The 14,816-nt window shown below is 49.1% G+C and overlaps 1 protein-coding gene across 11 annotated transcripts in view; it reads left to right on the forward strand.

Moving 5' to 3' along the window:
- The window catches only part of TP63 (tumor protein p63), a 154,308-nt gene that overhangs the window by 73,089 nt on the left and 66,403 nt on the right, over positions 1-14,816 (forward strand). For 2 of the 11 annotated variants that reach the window (XM_080603954.1, XM_080603955.1), the window contains exon 1: positions 12,176-12,362. The exons of 7 other annotated variants lie outside the window; for them this stretch is intronic. In XM_080603954.1, coding sequence (XP_080460080.1) covers positions 12,321-12,362 — 42 coding nt within the window. In that variant the 5' untranslated portion in view covers positions 12,176-12,320. Of the gene's footprint in view, positions 1-1,161; positions 1,411-12,173; positions 12,363-14,816 lie in introns of those variants that run through there. 2 more of the 11 variants (XM_080603956.1, XM_080603948.1) reach the window with 2 other exon arrangements.

The raw sequence follows: 14,816 nt of genomic DNA on the forward strand, positions 1-14,816 counted from the left end.
CCTTTACAAAGCAAAATATGCATCACAAACCTGTGCAAACAGCCTGTCTCTTAAAAGGAGGAAAGCTCTTTTTACTCCCCTTACCACCACCACCACCTCCCTATAAATTTGCAAACATCCCTGACAGGTGACAACTCCCCCTTGCAGAGCAGTCTGTGTTTGCTTTGCTGTTTCTGGGGCTCGCAGCCGCTGCAGCTTGCATTGGCAGGGAATGTGTAGCCTGGGGCAAGGTGTTTGCTGTTTGTCGTCTTTAATCTGAAATACCTTACAACCCTCTTCCCCTCCAGCTTCTCTTTTCCTTTGGATAGCTGCGGGGCAAGAGCTCCCCTTGCACCTGTCTCTCCTGTAACCTCAGCCGTGTCACTCCTAGACACGAGGTGCCGCACGCAGCTGATTGCAGCAAAGAGTTGAAGAGGGCAGATAAACACAAAGGAATGCAGCAGAAACAGAGGGGCCCTGAGAGACGAACAGTGAGATCAAGGCAGAGTGATTTTTATTATTAGATTAGTCTTAAGAAAAGAGCGAGGCCAGCATTTGTCCAAAATGTACCACCGCCTGAGATTTAAATAGATGTATGGCAAATAAGACTCTTTATTCAAAGCAATTGTCCTTCCACGGACTTGAAGGCAATCCCACCAGGATTTAAAATAAGTTTTGCACCTACACTCAACTTATGGCTGAAAAATGAAACTTTCAGCCTTAAAAGATATTTACCCTCGATCCCAGGAGTCTTGCTGATGGGAGCTGTGATTTTCGTTGTTGTTGTTTGCTTGTTTTGGTATTGCTCACAGCAGAAGTATTGGGGGAAATGAGCTACAGTGTTCAGAGCAGTGCTTGAAGAAGCTGTCCTGCTGGTGGGCTGGAAAATGAGCGTGGATCCTTCCCTGCCGAACACCCAGTGGTTGTGTTCATTGCCTTGCAAGTGCAGTGAGGAGGTTGGGTGACAAAGAAATGCCTCTTGTCTGAGTTACAGCTCTGTCTCTGGCTGAACCACAACCTTGCTGTTCTCATGCTCCTGTTCGTAAGGAAGAAATATCCTTCCTGCATCCTGTGGAAGAAAGGAGTAAGAGAAATTGGTGATTGGCACTACCTTGGGATGAAAAGGGCTGGAGGGGGACAGGAAGAAGGTTCGTAGGTCTGGTGTGAAATTAGTCAGCAGCCTTCCCCTGGTCGTGTGATTTGTGACCAGCTCTTTCACAATGTCCTGCACAGCTGGTTTCTGGCTGGCCTGGCTGCTGGCTGTGCCCCTTTTGCTCCCGTGGCCTTAACCACAGGCAGGCTGGGAATCCCCAGCAGAGATCGGCCTTTTCACGTAGCGGGAACGAGAGGCCGGTGGTCCCTGCGGGCACGGAGAGCGCTTAGTCTCTGCCATGGCCCTGGTGTGGGAGGGAGCTGCGGATGCCCGGGAAGGTAAGTTGGATGTGCATCCTCGTGGCCACCCGCCCTTTGTTGGGTTTCACCCCCAAAACGCTCCCCTGGCCAGCTGCCTGTGTTGCAGGGGGACGCTGCTCCTCCTGCCTGGAGGCACACCGGGCTCCGAGGCTCTCTCCTGTGGCGCTAGGAGCCAGGTGATGTTGTATGAAAAATTGATTTCTTTTGACTGATTAAGCACCCCGGAGCTACGGGGAGGAGGGGGCCGGGGACCTCTGTCGAGGAACGGGCGTGTGGCAGTGCAATAACCCCTGCGCTGCCCTGGAGCCCTCCCGGCGTGCTGTCAGCCTGCCATAAAACCGCTTTCCTTCACCCATCCGAATTCCTTTCAAATAGTTCACCGGTGCTAGTCGGGACCCAAACAAAGGCCGCCTGGGCTAAGAACCCCAGCGGGTGGCATCCTGAAAAAGCGTTGTTGGAGGGGCTTGCAGAGCCTGGAAGTCTCCTGGTCTTCTGCCTGTGACCCAGCAGCGCGTTGGGGGCTCTGGGGACCCCGAGGGCCCTCCCGGGTGGGAGCAGGCACGCTGTCCCGAGTAATGGAGTGGGTCGGCCCCCTCCCCCAGGTGCATACCTTCCTTTCATGCCCCTGAGCGAGCCGTCCTCGCAGCCCCTTGTCTAACCAGTTCAGTGGAATGCCTTTTTGCAGACAGTCGCTCTGGTCAGGGTTTTCTTAACCTGTATCTGTCCCTCCCCACAAAAGGGAGAGAGAATTCCTTGCTTTTTTGTCCTTCCTCGCCTTCTGCTGTCGTGGGTGTTTGCTTTGGGTAGGCACCACCGCGCTGCCAGAGCTCCCACCTTGGGGTGGTGGTGCGGGTACTTCAGGCAGGGCAGCGTCCTCCTGGGATTCAGTCCCCAGCTTTGCGGGCTGGGGGTGCCCGAGTCCTGGTGGCCAGAGAAGTCTGGGAGGTGCAAAGTGTATTTTGTGTTCAAGTCACAACTTTAGCTCTGTATCTCTGATGCCCAGACCTATGTTCTCCTTTATATAGGGAGGTGGAGGAAAAAATGGGCAGTGGGAGAAGCTGGATGCAGCCTGTGGTGAACATGGAAGCGTTGATGCGCTCAGCCTCACTCCTTGAATCAGGAACAGGTCTCCGATTTGGTATTCAGTACTTCCTGCTGGGGAAGGAGACCTTTCCCAGGTATCTTCCTCAGCCTGCTGTGGGCAATCAGAGGAGCCACCCCTGTCCCCTTGTGCAGGGCACCAGCCCATGCAGCTGGAGAAGAGTGGGGCTGAGGCCTCTGAGTAGCTGGTGGCTGTCTTCTGCACACTTTCGGCCTTAGCATTGTGTAAATCAGTTCAGTAATTCATACTTGGAGGCCATGCACTAAATTTCTGCCTCCCTAGGAGCCTACTGCGTGTTTGGGATAGGTCAGAATCAGGCCTTTACTAAGCAAGAATGTGATGGGCAGACATTTTAAAAAAAAAAAAAAAGCCCTGTCCAAAAGGGTTTGCAGTACCTGTCCTATCCGGTGCTTTAATACTAAAGGGCAGGCTCTCATCTCTGTTAGTTTAGTTGCTCACTTAAAAGTGTTTTGCTGGGTCAGGAGAAGAGAACTCTGCTTGCTGCAAGGTAATGGCTGAGGAAGAGGATGGGAGGTGGCCGTGGGGCGGTGGGGCTGCAGGACAGGGAGGATGTCTGTGTCGCAGCGGCAGGCAGAGGTGGCGTGGTATGGCTGGGTAGTGCAGGAAGAGTTGTCTGTGCAGAGGCTGGTGACATGTCATGTCTGCTCCCCAGGGCCCTGGCAGGTGTGACGGCCCTGAAGTTTGTTGGGAAATGGTTTTGCACCTGGAGGTGAAGTCTGATTTGATAAGTAGATGCGGCAGTGGGTTGTGTGGCTGTCTGCTTCCATGCGTAAGTATTCCCAGGTTGACCATAGAAAGGAAGCAAGGACTTTGTACGGCACAGATATGTGATCAAAGCTTTTATTACTGTCTGGTTTGTGCTTGAGAGAGTTTGAGGTCTGCCAAGTTTCTCTTCTGTGTGGGTATTTGTTCGTTCCATGGCTGTGTAAAGAAGGTTGGGATTATGCAAAGGCATTTCCATAATGAGTAAATGCATTATTCTGTTGGAAGCTTCCCTCCAGCACCACTCCTGTTTGCAGCTGAATTTATAAGCTCTCCTAATTTAGGCTTGGCTTTATAATACTGCTGAATGTTTAATCTCATGCGGCATGGGTCCCTCCAGATCTAATCACGTTTAGGGCTGCAGACCCAAATCCAAAAATGGTCAATTCATTCAGATAAAGGATGCATATCGAGAATGCATCTGTGCATTCAATTTTGGCAAAAAAGCCTGATGACTTTTCTCATTCTATGTATTGTAGTGCTCCAAAGATGCTCGTTTCTTTAAAATTTTCCATGGTTCCCTTTCTTGTGCTGTTTTGTCCTGGTTCTGACTGCAGACCAGGGCTGGTTGCATTTCCTTTTTGTAGGAACGCAGCCAGTCAGTGAGTATGGTGACACTAAGTGCTTTGTGTTTTTAATTAATGGCATTGGAAAAAACAAACAGATGATGCCTACTCTGTTAAAGACTATCTTGGAAGCATATTTAGAACTTTAATTTTTTTTCCTACCCATTTAGTACCTGGCTTTAGCTCCAGTTTGGGAGGGAATAAACTCACTTTCCACTAGGCTTGTGCTTTTTAGCTTAAATGAGCCAGGTGTGGTGGGGTGCTCTGCAGCATGCCAGAGTGTGAGGCTGAGGGCTGAAGTGGGAGAGGAGCCTGGCTCCTCAGGAGAGCTGGCTTTAAATCCCCAGCTCGTATTGCTGTCAGCAGGTGAGGTGGAAGAGTGTTGCAATTGCAAATGCTGTCATCTGCCTACATGCAAATACGTCAGAACAAAAGAAGCAGTCACTTCAGAAGACGTCTTCCCCCAGCAGCTAGGCCTGCCTCCAAAGGTTTCCATGGTGCCGCACGTGCTCCTTGCGTAGGTATGGAGCAATAACGTGTTAGCACTTATTTTGCATCTTTAAAAGGAGTGCAGAAATGCTTAATTAAAAAGGATCTTGATCTTAAAACAACAGACCATAGGCACTTTTTGCCTCCGGAGTAAGTTTAGGGATTATGCTGCCTTGCTGGGAACTTCACTGTATGTGTCTGTCTGTAGTTGATAGGATCCCCTTTCTTTTTTTTTTTAAACTAAGTGTACTTCTCATTTTATTAGTTGGGAACATTTTGATTAGCACAGAGTCCAGAAGCAGTAAACCACTCAGGCACCTTGCACTTCATGAACCCATGAAGAGCAGCTGAATGCCAACAGACATGGCCATCCCCCAAATTCCCAGTGACCTGGATTGTCTTTTCCTGCCACCTATTTGGTGGATAAAGGGAAACGAGGCACTTCTGTAGGGTGCTGAACTGAGCAGTTCACCTCCAGCCAAATGAAAACCTCGCGGAGCTTCGTGGTATCCCCTCTTGTGAGACGGGATGGACGAAGGGCACCTCGCAGCCCTGCTGCCAGGCTGCAGCGCTGCCTGTGCTCGTTTGGCACCGTGCGGGGCTGTGCAGCAACCTGTGAGTGGGCTGGAGGTTTGCAGGATGCTCCTTTGGAGCACAGCCCTGGGAGTGCCCTGCTCCCCTTCCTCATCCACCATGGCCCAAGTGTCTGCGTTGCTCTGGGGTGTAGCTCTTGTTTCTAAAGCTTTCTCCTGCATTAATTGGGATTCCTGCTTTGAAGAAGGCCTGCTGCATCCAAAGCCTTGCCGTGTTGCTTTGTGGTTCTGCAGATCCTGCCCACAGACCTGTTAATGACTATTATTTTTCCTCCAATATGTTGTGATGAGACTTGCGGACTGGGTGATGTTTCCCTCTGAATGCCTCTACTGTCTGCTTTCCACCTCAGTGTCACTGATTTGATAGCATTTAAATTAACGAGGGAGCGAATTGTCAGGCAGTCACAGAAAATTAAATCAATCTCTGTGAAGCAGAGATTAAGGAGTGGTTTTTGGCCTGGGTAAGTTCAGTCACTGCTGAATAAACCCTTTGCTAATCAGCATCTGAATTTGCAGAGATTAATGAAAGATCAAAGGAGTCTTTGGTAACGAATGCAACTATGTCATCTCTGAAACAAGGATTTGTATCTCCAGCCTGTTTAAATAGGAAGGAAAGGTACCCTCGAGCACCCTTCTTTCTCTCCACAGTCATGGTTAGGTAAGGCGGACCACACGGTGATGTCCAAACTGGATTAAAATTAAAGCAATCTTAAAACTAAGGTGATTACTGGGGAAGATCCTTGGCCAGCTAACTGAACCCTATGGTCATCCACCCTGTGGCTGTCCCCATACCAGTGGGGTGCGTGAGAGCAGGCAGAGGGCACTCGGGCCAAGACCAGCACTGCAAAATTCAACAATTCTGCCCAGTAAATAAACGTTTAAAAAAAAAAAAAGCAGCCTCCCCAGCTGCCTCAGTGCCTGGGAGGGTGGCAGCAGTGTTTGGAGGTCCTGCAGCAGGAGTTGAGAGCTGGGGACCCAAACACACTGGGGCAATATGGGGTAATGGTGCTGTGCTTGTGCCAGGAGTGTCGGTGGGTACCAGGTGCAGGGTCAGGGTTTAACAAGAGGTTTGGGAGGCCGATCTCAAATGGTTGCAGCCTGGTGGTTCTCCTTAAATGTTATTGTACAAGGGATGGCGTGTGTGTGTGTGGAGTTGGCAAGGCACTAAACCTGGCTGTAAAGAACTGCTATGATTGTGCGTTTATTAACAGCTTTGCATTTCCTGCGAGTGATCTGTAGTTTATACAAGATAAGAGAAGAACACCACTTTCCCCTCAGCTGCTTGTGCAAGAGCAAACCTGATCTGTCAACAGTTGCTTCTCTCCTAACTAAAAACAAAGGCTCCCTAATCTGTCCTTATCTCTTTTTTTCCCTTTCCCTGGCCAGATCGCTCTGTCGGATGGAGGCTTGTGCCATGCCCACATCCAGCTGGAGGGATGGGGCTGGTTTTGCTGCTTGGGAATTACAGTGAACTGTAACGCTCTTGAATGTAACGCTCTTTTCTTGTATGACTTTCTCTTTTACTTCTGCAAAATGTTCTGTGAATGGGGGGTGGAGGGGTGTGTGTGTGTGTGCACGTTAGGCACCCAAAGGTCCCCAGCAAAAACACAGCTTGAACACTGAGAGCTATCAGGCAAAAGATCTGCTGGTGGCAAAAGCTTAAAGCGCCAAAGTCCCCTGGCCATGGCTCTGTGCTCAGGTGTCTGCTGGCCCATAGTTTTGCGTTCATCAGTGCAGAAATGTTGTCTGGCCAGTGGGTTTGCAGGCTGATCAGCTGCCCTGCAGAGGTCTCTGTCTGCAGGAGGTTGTTTCCTTTTATCCTTAAACGCTTCTACTAAAGCAACTGCTTTTTTAAAGGGTTACCAAGGTACAGAAATGTGGGGGGAAAAAAAATACATAAAAAGAGCACCAGGAATAAAACAGAGCTTTTTGATTGATAAATGATCTGGTTACCTGGTTTCCAGCTTGTGTTGTACTCCCGACTGCAGGAAGGGAGTCTGCTGGCTTTGGTGGGAATAACCTCCCTTGGTAGGAGTAGGAGACAGGACTGGAGGTGGCTGGACTGTGCAGCTGGTAGGGAAGACGTGGGGACCTTGCATCATCTTGGCTGGAAAGCTGAATCTCTCCAGAGGAGTGTCTTTGCTCCCTTATTAAATGGAGCTCGGCAGCCAGAGGGCAGAGTCCCTGGGGGCTGCGTGCGCCCTTCCTAAACCAATATTGCACAGCGGTTGTGAAGGGAACTGGTTTTGTTTCACAATTCCTTTCCACCTTCCCTCTCCCCACTCCCCCCACAGAGCGTTATCTCCTGACATGATGCCATTAACTCTCTAATTAGCCCTAGGGGTGTTCTGGGGAGATAACGAAGCTATAGGAGCTCAAATAAGCAGCGTGCGCAGATGTTTACCCAGGGTCGGAGGGCAGACCTGTTGTGACAGCCGATTGCCTTGGGGAGGGAGAAGCCGACCTGCGCTGCAGGCAGCCTGGGAGCAGGGCTCTCCTCCTGCCCTCAGTAAGTCAGTCTTCCCCCTGAGTTTTGAAAATGGGGGAAAAATGCAGCTGGATGTCCTTGGAAAAAAGGATTATCCTTTAGTAGCAAGCACTTGCAGTGCAATCAGGGCATGTTTCTGGCTTGGTGGCTGCGCATGAGGCCGTATCCAGCTGCTTTCTGCAGCTGAAAGGCAGCATCCTGCCCACCACTGCATCTCTTGGGCGTTTTTTTTAATTTTGTCTTGCTATATTTTTTTTGAAAGGGGAAAGTCCCTGTTTCAGTATGGAAATTTTTCTTCCTCACCTCTTCTGCTTGGTTTGAGCAGTGAAGGCCAGCTGACCACCTCCATGCTGGTTTTCAGGAAGGAAGGGTGATTTTTTTTTTTTGCTCTTTAACCTGGCTGCTTGCTATTACTGTCCATCACATGTGTCCCCATAAAGTCTTCACTGGAAAAACTCCCGAAGCTAATTGGCAGAGGCTCGTTTTTGAGCATTCAGCAGTTATTCATATGTAGCAAAGGGAGGGGGGGGAAAAACCCACACATTCTATTTTTTCCTCCTCCTTCTGTTATCTCAGTCTTAATTTGTAAACATTTCTGAGCTGAGTGGATGTCGCAGTCCACGGTGACGCGGTTGATCCAGATACTATTTTTACAACAAAGTGGAGAGGTCTGAGCAGTCTTTTCCCTTTGATCTGCAGGAAATTCTGCATGAAGCCACCTAACAAGCAGGCAGGTGCGTGCAACCCCCCCCAACCCCCCCTGAAATTACACAATCTCCAATTAACCTTACCATTAAAAAGACTTGTGGCCATTGCATTTTTTCTTTTCCATGTTTTAGCACAGTTACCTTGTACGCAGGAGGGGTTACTGAGAACTTGCCGATGGTACCAGGCGGAGATGCTGGGACAGACCGTGTAACAGCATGTGGAAAGCACATTCCAAAGAAAAACCCGAACCCGCAGTTTGACTTGGCTGATGCCTCATTTTGGAAAGTTAGGGGTCTTGTTTGTGTACTTTGTTTCTCAACATACCAGCGGGAGCTGCAAAGTGTTGCCAGGAGCTTTCTGGAGTAACTGAGTCAGACCTGGGAGGGTTGCACCTGAAACCTTCCAATCTAACTAATGATAATTATTTTGGTTTCCTAAAGTGCTGGAGGTCTCCTCTTTAGAGGCGAGAGAGATTTTCCTTTCCAAGCATCAGCTGCTTTGCTTTTCTGTGCTCAGCCAAACAGAGCATCCAAAGCTTGAAGCACAGCCTGATGCTTTGGGTTGATTTTTTTTTCTTTTCTAGTTTGTTTGGTTTTTTTTGGGGGGGATGGGGAATGGGAGGAAGCTTATTGGACTGGAAGAATAAACTTAAACCTTGTTGCTTTGGCCTCAATGTGAATGGAAATAATTCTTTTTTTAACATGTGGAAGGAGGGCCTTCTGCAATGATTTGCTTCCTTTGACTAGGCTCATTGTAGGTAGAGGGTATACCTTATTACAGCAAAGATTGTCCTGCCTGTGACTTTATACCATCATAGTTGAAACAGAATTTATGGTGTTCTCCTTGGAGAAGGAAAGCTTTTTCCAGAAGGCTCAGAAACGATAATTACAGACCCGTTGCAGAGGAGTGAGTGTGCAGTCTGAATGGGGGTCACTTTAGTTTTGTGACATCTGTTTAAGCATATGCAGTTTCAGGGAGATGAGATTTCCTCTGACGCATCTAAAAGAGGCTGCCTTACTGCTATTAGGTTTTTGGAGGCTCATCTACATTTCATTGTTGGAATTTTTGAGTGCTGTCTCCTGCCTGCAGCCTGGCAGCTCTGGGGATGCTCTGTTACCTCTGCCTCCCATGCCAGGGTGATGGTGGCCTCCGTTGTGGCACTGTGGAGGACTGTTTGCAGAAGGCCCCTTGTCAAGCATCTCCTTCAAGATGATAACACAGGCTAATACTTCTGAAACACCGAGCCAGGTCGGGGCTGTGTGTACAGAGGGCAGGGATTTGTGCTGACATGTCAATTTATTCATGCTATATACACTTCTCCTCGTGTTTGACATGCAGATCTCGTTGGATAAACTTCCACATATCTCTGTGTAGCGCATCTGGGTGTTGCTTCACCCACAACCACCTCCAGCCACCTGTGGGACAGAAGATAGCAGGTACCCAACACAACAGTGCTGCATTAATGGCTTGGAAAAGGAGGATCTTCTGAGTTTAGTAGCACAGCTAGTAAATGAAGTTTCTTGCAATGACTCGCTGAGGTTGGGAGATACATGGCTGCATCTTACCTTACTCTTTCTCTCCCCTTCTTCATAGCTTTTGAGTTTACAGGCAAGTATCAAAAACCTGACGGGATTTAAGGGGTCAAAACTGCCAGTCCTCAGAGCTCAGTGTAACACTACTATATTATATATATACTGCTATTACACAGCAGTAAATCCACAGGTGACTTCCAGCTTGATGTCCATCAAGCTCTGCAAGCTTTGCAGTGCTGCTGCGAAGTGACCCGTTCAGCTAGTGGTGCTGTGGCTGTTCCCTGCAAACCTTGCCTGTATCTCCAGACGAGCGCTTTGTGTGGTTTTCTGGCTTGTACCCATCTCTGGCGAGATCACACAAATGCATCGAGCGCAGCGAGCGGTACTGGGGAAGATGGAGAAGGCAAGGGGCTGTGGCAGTGGTCTCCTGAATTGTTCTGGTGATGTAGGAAACCTGTTCTGGGCTCAGCAGGCTCCTCCTGGTAGTTCAGGAGCGCTGAGGGTGTGCGGGGCCCCAGTTGTTCTGGGATGTCGCTACTGGTGGTAGGTTGGGCTTTCCCTTTGCTGGGGAGGGCTCTGTGCTACTCCCTGCAGCCCGTTCTTGGAAGTACCATCCAGGGGAAGCACCTCCTTGCGTTGCGCTTGGCAAGGAGGGAGAGGCAATGTGTATGGTAAACGCTTGAACCCTTTGCTCTGGTGTCCAGCAGTCCTCTGCTGAGCCAAACGCACTGCGTGAGAGCGAAGTGAGACAACCGCACTGCCTCTTACGGCAAGGAGCTGCTGCAGGGTAGGGAGGGCTCTGCGATCCTCTGCTCTGTTTGCTCTGCTGCCAGTTCCTTTCTGCAAGTGTTTTTGCCCTGTTTTATTAGTTTTAGAAAGGAGCTGGCTGTATCCTTTGATTCTCAGGGTGGCAGGAAGGCAGTGGCAGCTCCTTCTGCTGTAATATGCTGGGGAGGGCAGCCCGGGGAGCCATTACCACCCTGCACTCACGACCAGCACAGCCGGCTTATGCTGATCTCCCTGTGAACCCGGTGTCCTCCCCCCGTGAGCCCAGAGACGTTAGGGTTAAAGGATGCCCAAAGGCGAGGGAGTTGGTGCAGCAGGGAGCAGCTCCCTGGGCAGGAGGCGTTGGCTGGGCTCTGCGTAGGTTGCAGGTCTGCCAGGGACTTCTTTTCCTCCCCCTATTTCTACAAAGCCCCCCATGGGTCAGTTGCACTCAGGGACTCGATTTTCATTGTGAGTGGCCGCAGCAGTGTGCGTACTTAGCAATTAGCCACTGGTCTTCACAGCAGGTCCTCAAATAAGTCTGGAGCACTGTCATTAGGCTGGGAGGGCAGGCGGCTGCTCTCTGATCTGGATGTTCGGTTTCCTCTCTCCCCCTTCCCCACCCCTTTAGAAAGGTGTTTTGTTTCCCCTCGTTGGATGGAGCTTGCCTGCTCTTCCAGGAGCAGACGAAAGGAGCTGCCTTTTGTTCTCCCCGTGCATCCCACGTAGACGGCGGTGGATCGGTGGATCCCCGTGCGCAGCTCCGGACTGTTGGGCAGCTCTGCTCCGGGGCTACTGGCACAGCACAGACCCTGCAACCCATGTACGGGGCCACCTACACAGGGACCTGGGGCAGGCTGGGGGGTATCTGCTTTTTCAGAGTGAAGTCACGGCAGGGCTGTTTGGAGTGAGCACGCAGCAAATCAGTCTTACCGCAGATGGGCTCTGAAGTGTCTTCCCTGAATCTCTAGTTGCTGTGGGCACAGTGTTCGGGGGGCTTTTGCTGGAGGGTACCCAGGAATTTCTCCCATGTATTAGCTCAAAATCATGAGTCTCTTTAAGTTGTTTTTTCGATTTTTAATAATTTTGTTTGTAAGTGATATTACTTCTAAGCTTATTGCAGAATTAGAAACAATCGCAGAGGAGGGAAGAAATGTAGCTGCAGCGAAGTGATGTCCTGTGAGCATGGATGAAAGCACACGGATGACAGAGCATGTGGCTGGATTATGGTGCACAAAACAAGGATTGCTTTTCAGAAAGCCCCTTCTGTTTTTTGTCCAAAAGCTGCATGCCGCAGCAGCTGGAGGCTCGGCTGCACTACTGCCCTGCCGGTCTCAAATGTTATGCCTTGATCCCTTCCCAAACGCTTTGGGCTTTGGTAGCAGTGAAGCCAGTGCCTGAGGAAAACACTAGACTCTTCTTGGAAAATAAATAAATAGAAGTTTTTTGGAGTGTCTGCATTGGAGCAACTCCGTGGCTGTCTTTTGAGTTCCTAAACTTGTAGAAAAGTGACAGGGGAAAGTTAAAGCTTCCTTTCGTTTCTTTTCTCTTTTTTTTCCCCTCCTGTCATTTTCCCCCCCTTCCCTTCGCTTTTTAGAGATTGGTGATAAGGAATTCTAACTACTTAATGAGCTGGGAGAGGCCTCTCTCCATTGGAGTGGAGGACTCCAGGTGGCACTTTGACAGATTGGACAGGTAAGGCAGGAGAGCCCCACCTCCTCCTCCTCGCCTATAGTTAGGTATATAAGGGAAACTTAAATTATGCAGAGAGGCACACTCCGAGTCCTGTTATCTTCCTAGTAGCATCACATACTTTTAGGGTCTTCTAGGGGGTGGGAGGTGTTTGTCAAAATCCTGGAGCCAGAAGAAAGAACAGCAGCATTGATCAATTTGACTGCTAACATGTTGTACCTGGAAAACAATGCCCAGTCCCAGTATAGCGAGGTAAGGATTCTAGGTTTGAGTTGTGATCTCTCTAATATATTTTATTTTTAGTCAAATTGTGCGATTTCTTTACCCCTGTAGCCCTGTTGTAAGGTATGGAATATACATTAATTTCTGAAACTCTTACGCCTTTACAAATGGCAGGTAGTTTGCTGGGCTGGATATTGGAGTGAGAATGACCTTTGAGTCTACGTTTGGGACAGTGAATTTGTTTGGAGAACCTTGATTAAACAAACATATTTAAAAAAAAAATTTTTTTTTGCATTGGAAAAGCAAGTCAAAGCACTCGCGTACTGTGACCAATGCATACAGATTCCGTTCCTGTAGCAGTATGAACAGTATCTGTGTTGACTACATCATAACTCATTAACTAGTCTTTTTATTGCCAAAATTGCTGCGCATTGTTAGAAGTGGATGATATTTAGGAAGTAAACCGAAAATGCATTGTAATCCCCTTCTTTGGTTTCCTTTTTAAGTAAAATAATGTTAACGGAGGTTCTTTGCCACAAATGTTGTGTTAGCGTCCACACCGATAACTCTCTTACACAGTGCTGTTAATACCTTGCCTTGTGACTTGCAGCAGAAAGATATTTTATACAGGTCTGTTTAAGCACTTTAGAGAATAAATTTGTGTAAAATGGATGCAACCTTTTTGCACTGTATGGGCGGGCGTGAGTAGAACTCAAACTTCAGATACAGCTTAGATTTTTTTTAACCAACTGGGTTGATGTTTTTGTAAGGTGGAAATCAAGCAAACTGCCACATACTGTGAAAGTCTTTGAGGAAGTTACCTGGAGCTGAATCAGATCTAACAACAATATTGGTTTACATTCCAGCGGAGACAGCAGCTGTGTTGACACTCGTCAGAATGGCGATGCAGCAAAAGCTCCATTCTGTCTGTGCGCGCGCGCGTGTGTGTTTCTGGTGAAAACGCTTCAAGTGGAGGGCATGGGGTGCGGGACCTGCAGCAGACAGAAGCTCAGCCACTCGGAAAAGAAAACAAAATAGGAATTGCATGGCCGAGAGTGCAGATAGGAGATGTGATAGCTGGTGAGGAAAAGCCTGTTAAATGTACACTTCGGGCTTGCACACCTGGGATGGCAGGCTTGTAACTCAGGTAAACTGAAACCTGTGTGTTTTCCAGGTCCCCTGTATTTCGGGGTGTGCAAATGCACAGTGTGCTCTCCGTTCCTAGCTGCTTCTGCAGCCCAGAAGACACTAGTGACTATATGTTTTTCCTTAGGTTAATTATAAACTCTTAAATGGGGGGAGAGCACTTCTTGGTGTGTTTGCTTGGCGTTATTTGTCTCCTGCTATCTGATCAACTTTCGCTGAATAGCAGCGGTGCGGCTGTAGAGTCCCTATGGTTGACTTGCTGGGCTCATCTGTCAAAGCGATGCACTCAGAGCGTTCTCGCTCCGCTCAAATGCTGCTCATCATGGTGGCAGTCAGGGGAGGCTTGCAAAAGGCTTTAGTCTTTTTTTCCTCTTAGATTTGAGCATGATGCACCGACTTCGTTCATTCAGTGAAGCGTTGCGTGCTGTGGAAAGAAAACCCAATTAACATTGACTTAGCTGTATTTCTGAGGGAGAGCAGTTTTTCTGGCGACTCTTCTTGAGCGAGATGGCGACCTGTTACTGCTCAATGAAAATATATTGGTGGTGATGAACCTTGCCCATTGTAGGCTTTTGCATGGCTTCCTCAAAGGAAAACTAATAATGAATTAAAAAATACCTTCAGCTCTCAGTGTGGAAATAGGAGTAGCAATCTGTTGCAACTATTGTTGGGGTTTAGATTTTTAGCATTGTTGCTCGTCTGGGCAGAAGGCGGCCATGGAAACTCACGAAAAACTTAGTGTAGAGTGTAGGTTGTGTCTAAAGATGGACAAAAACCTTATTAAGGCGGGGGGGGGCAAGTCAAATTTTTTTACAGTGAAATCCAGTTTTAAAATGGAGAGCGGGCAGCTTCTCTCCCGCTAAAGCATGTTTCCTTCCCCCTTCTTCCACAGTGCATATCAGGGCACCTTGCCTTCCAGCACTGGCTCCTCACGGGCACCATGCTCTACCCGCCGGCACTGTGGCCCGCTCCACCCCGTGGCCTGGGCCTTGCACAGGGCCTGGCCAGGCCCGCGCGGTCGGGGCGGCAAGCTCGCACCGTTGCCTGCAGCCCCATGGGGCCCATGCCCACGAGCGCAGTGGTGAATGCCTCAGTGAGATGAGGAGTTCCTCCGAAATGGGCAAAATTTGGTTGCGGGAAGTTGAGAGGAGGGGTGTTTGGGGAGTCAGTAACAGCCCTGAAAGGCTGGAGGCGGAACCTACCCCAGCCTTTTTCCAGTTTAATCTAATCCAGCGTTTGATCTGGGTTGACTGTAAGAGTGATTGAGCTCTTTGTTGGCACTCTGCTGGACTTGGTGACCCTGGAGATCCTTTCCAGCCCATTCCTGTATCTTTGACT

Source organism: Anser brachyrhynchus (genome assembly GCF_964034855.1).
Source record: "Anser brachyrhynchus genome assembly, chromosome: 9".
Classification (NCBI taxonomy): domain Eukaryota; kingdom Metazoa; phylum Chordata; class Aves; order Anseriformes; family Anatidae; genus Anser; species Anser brachyrhynchus.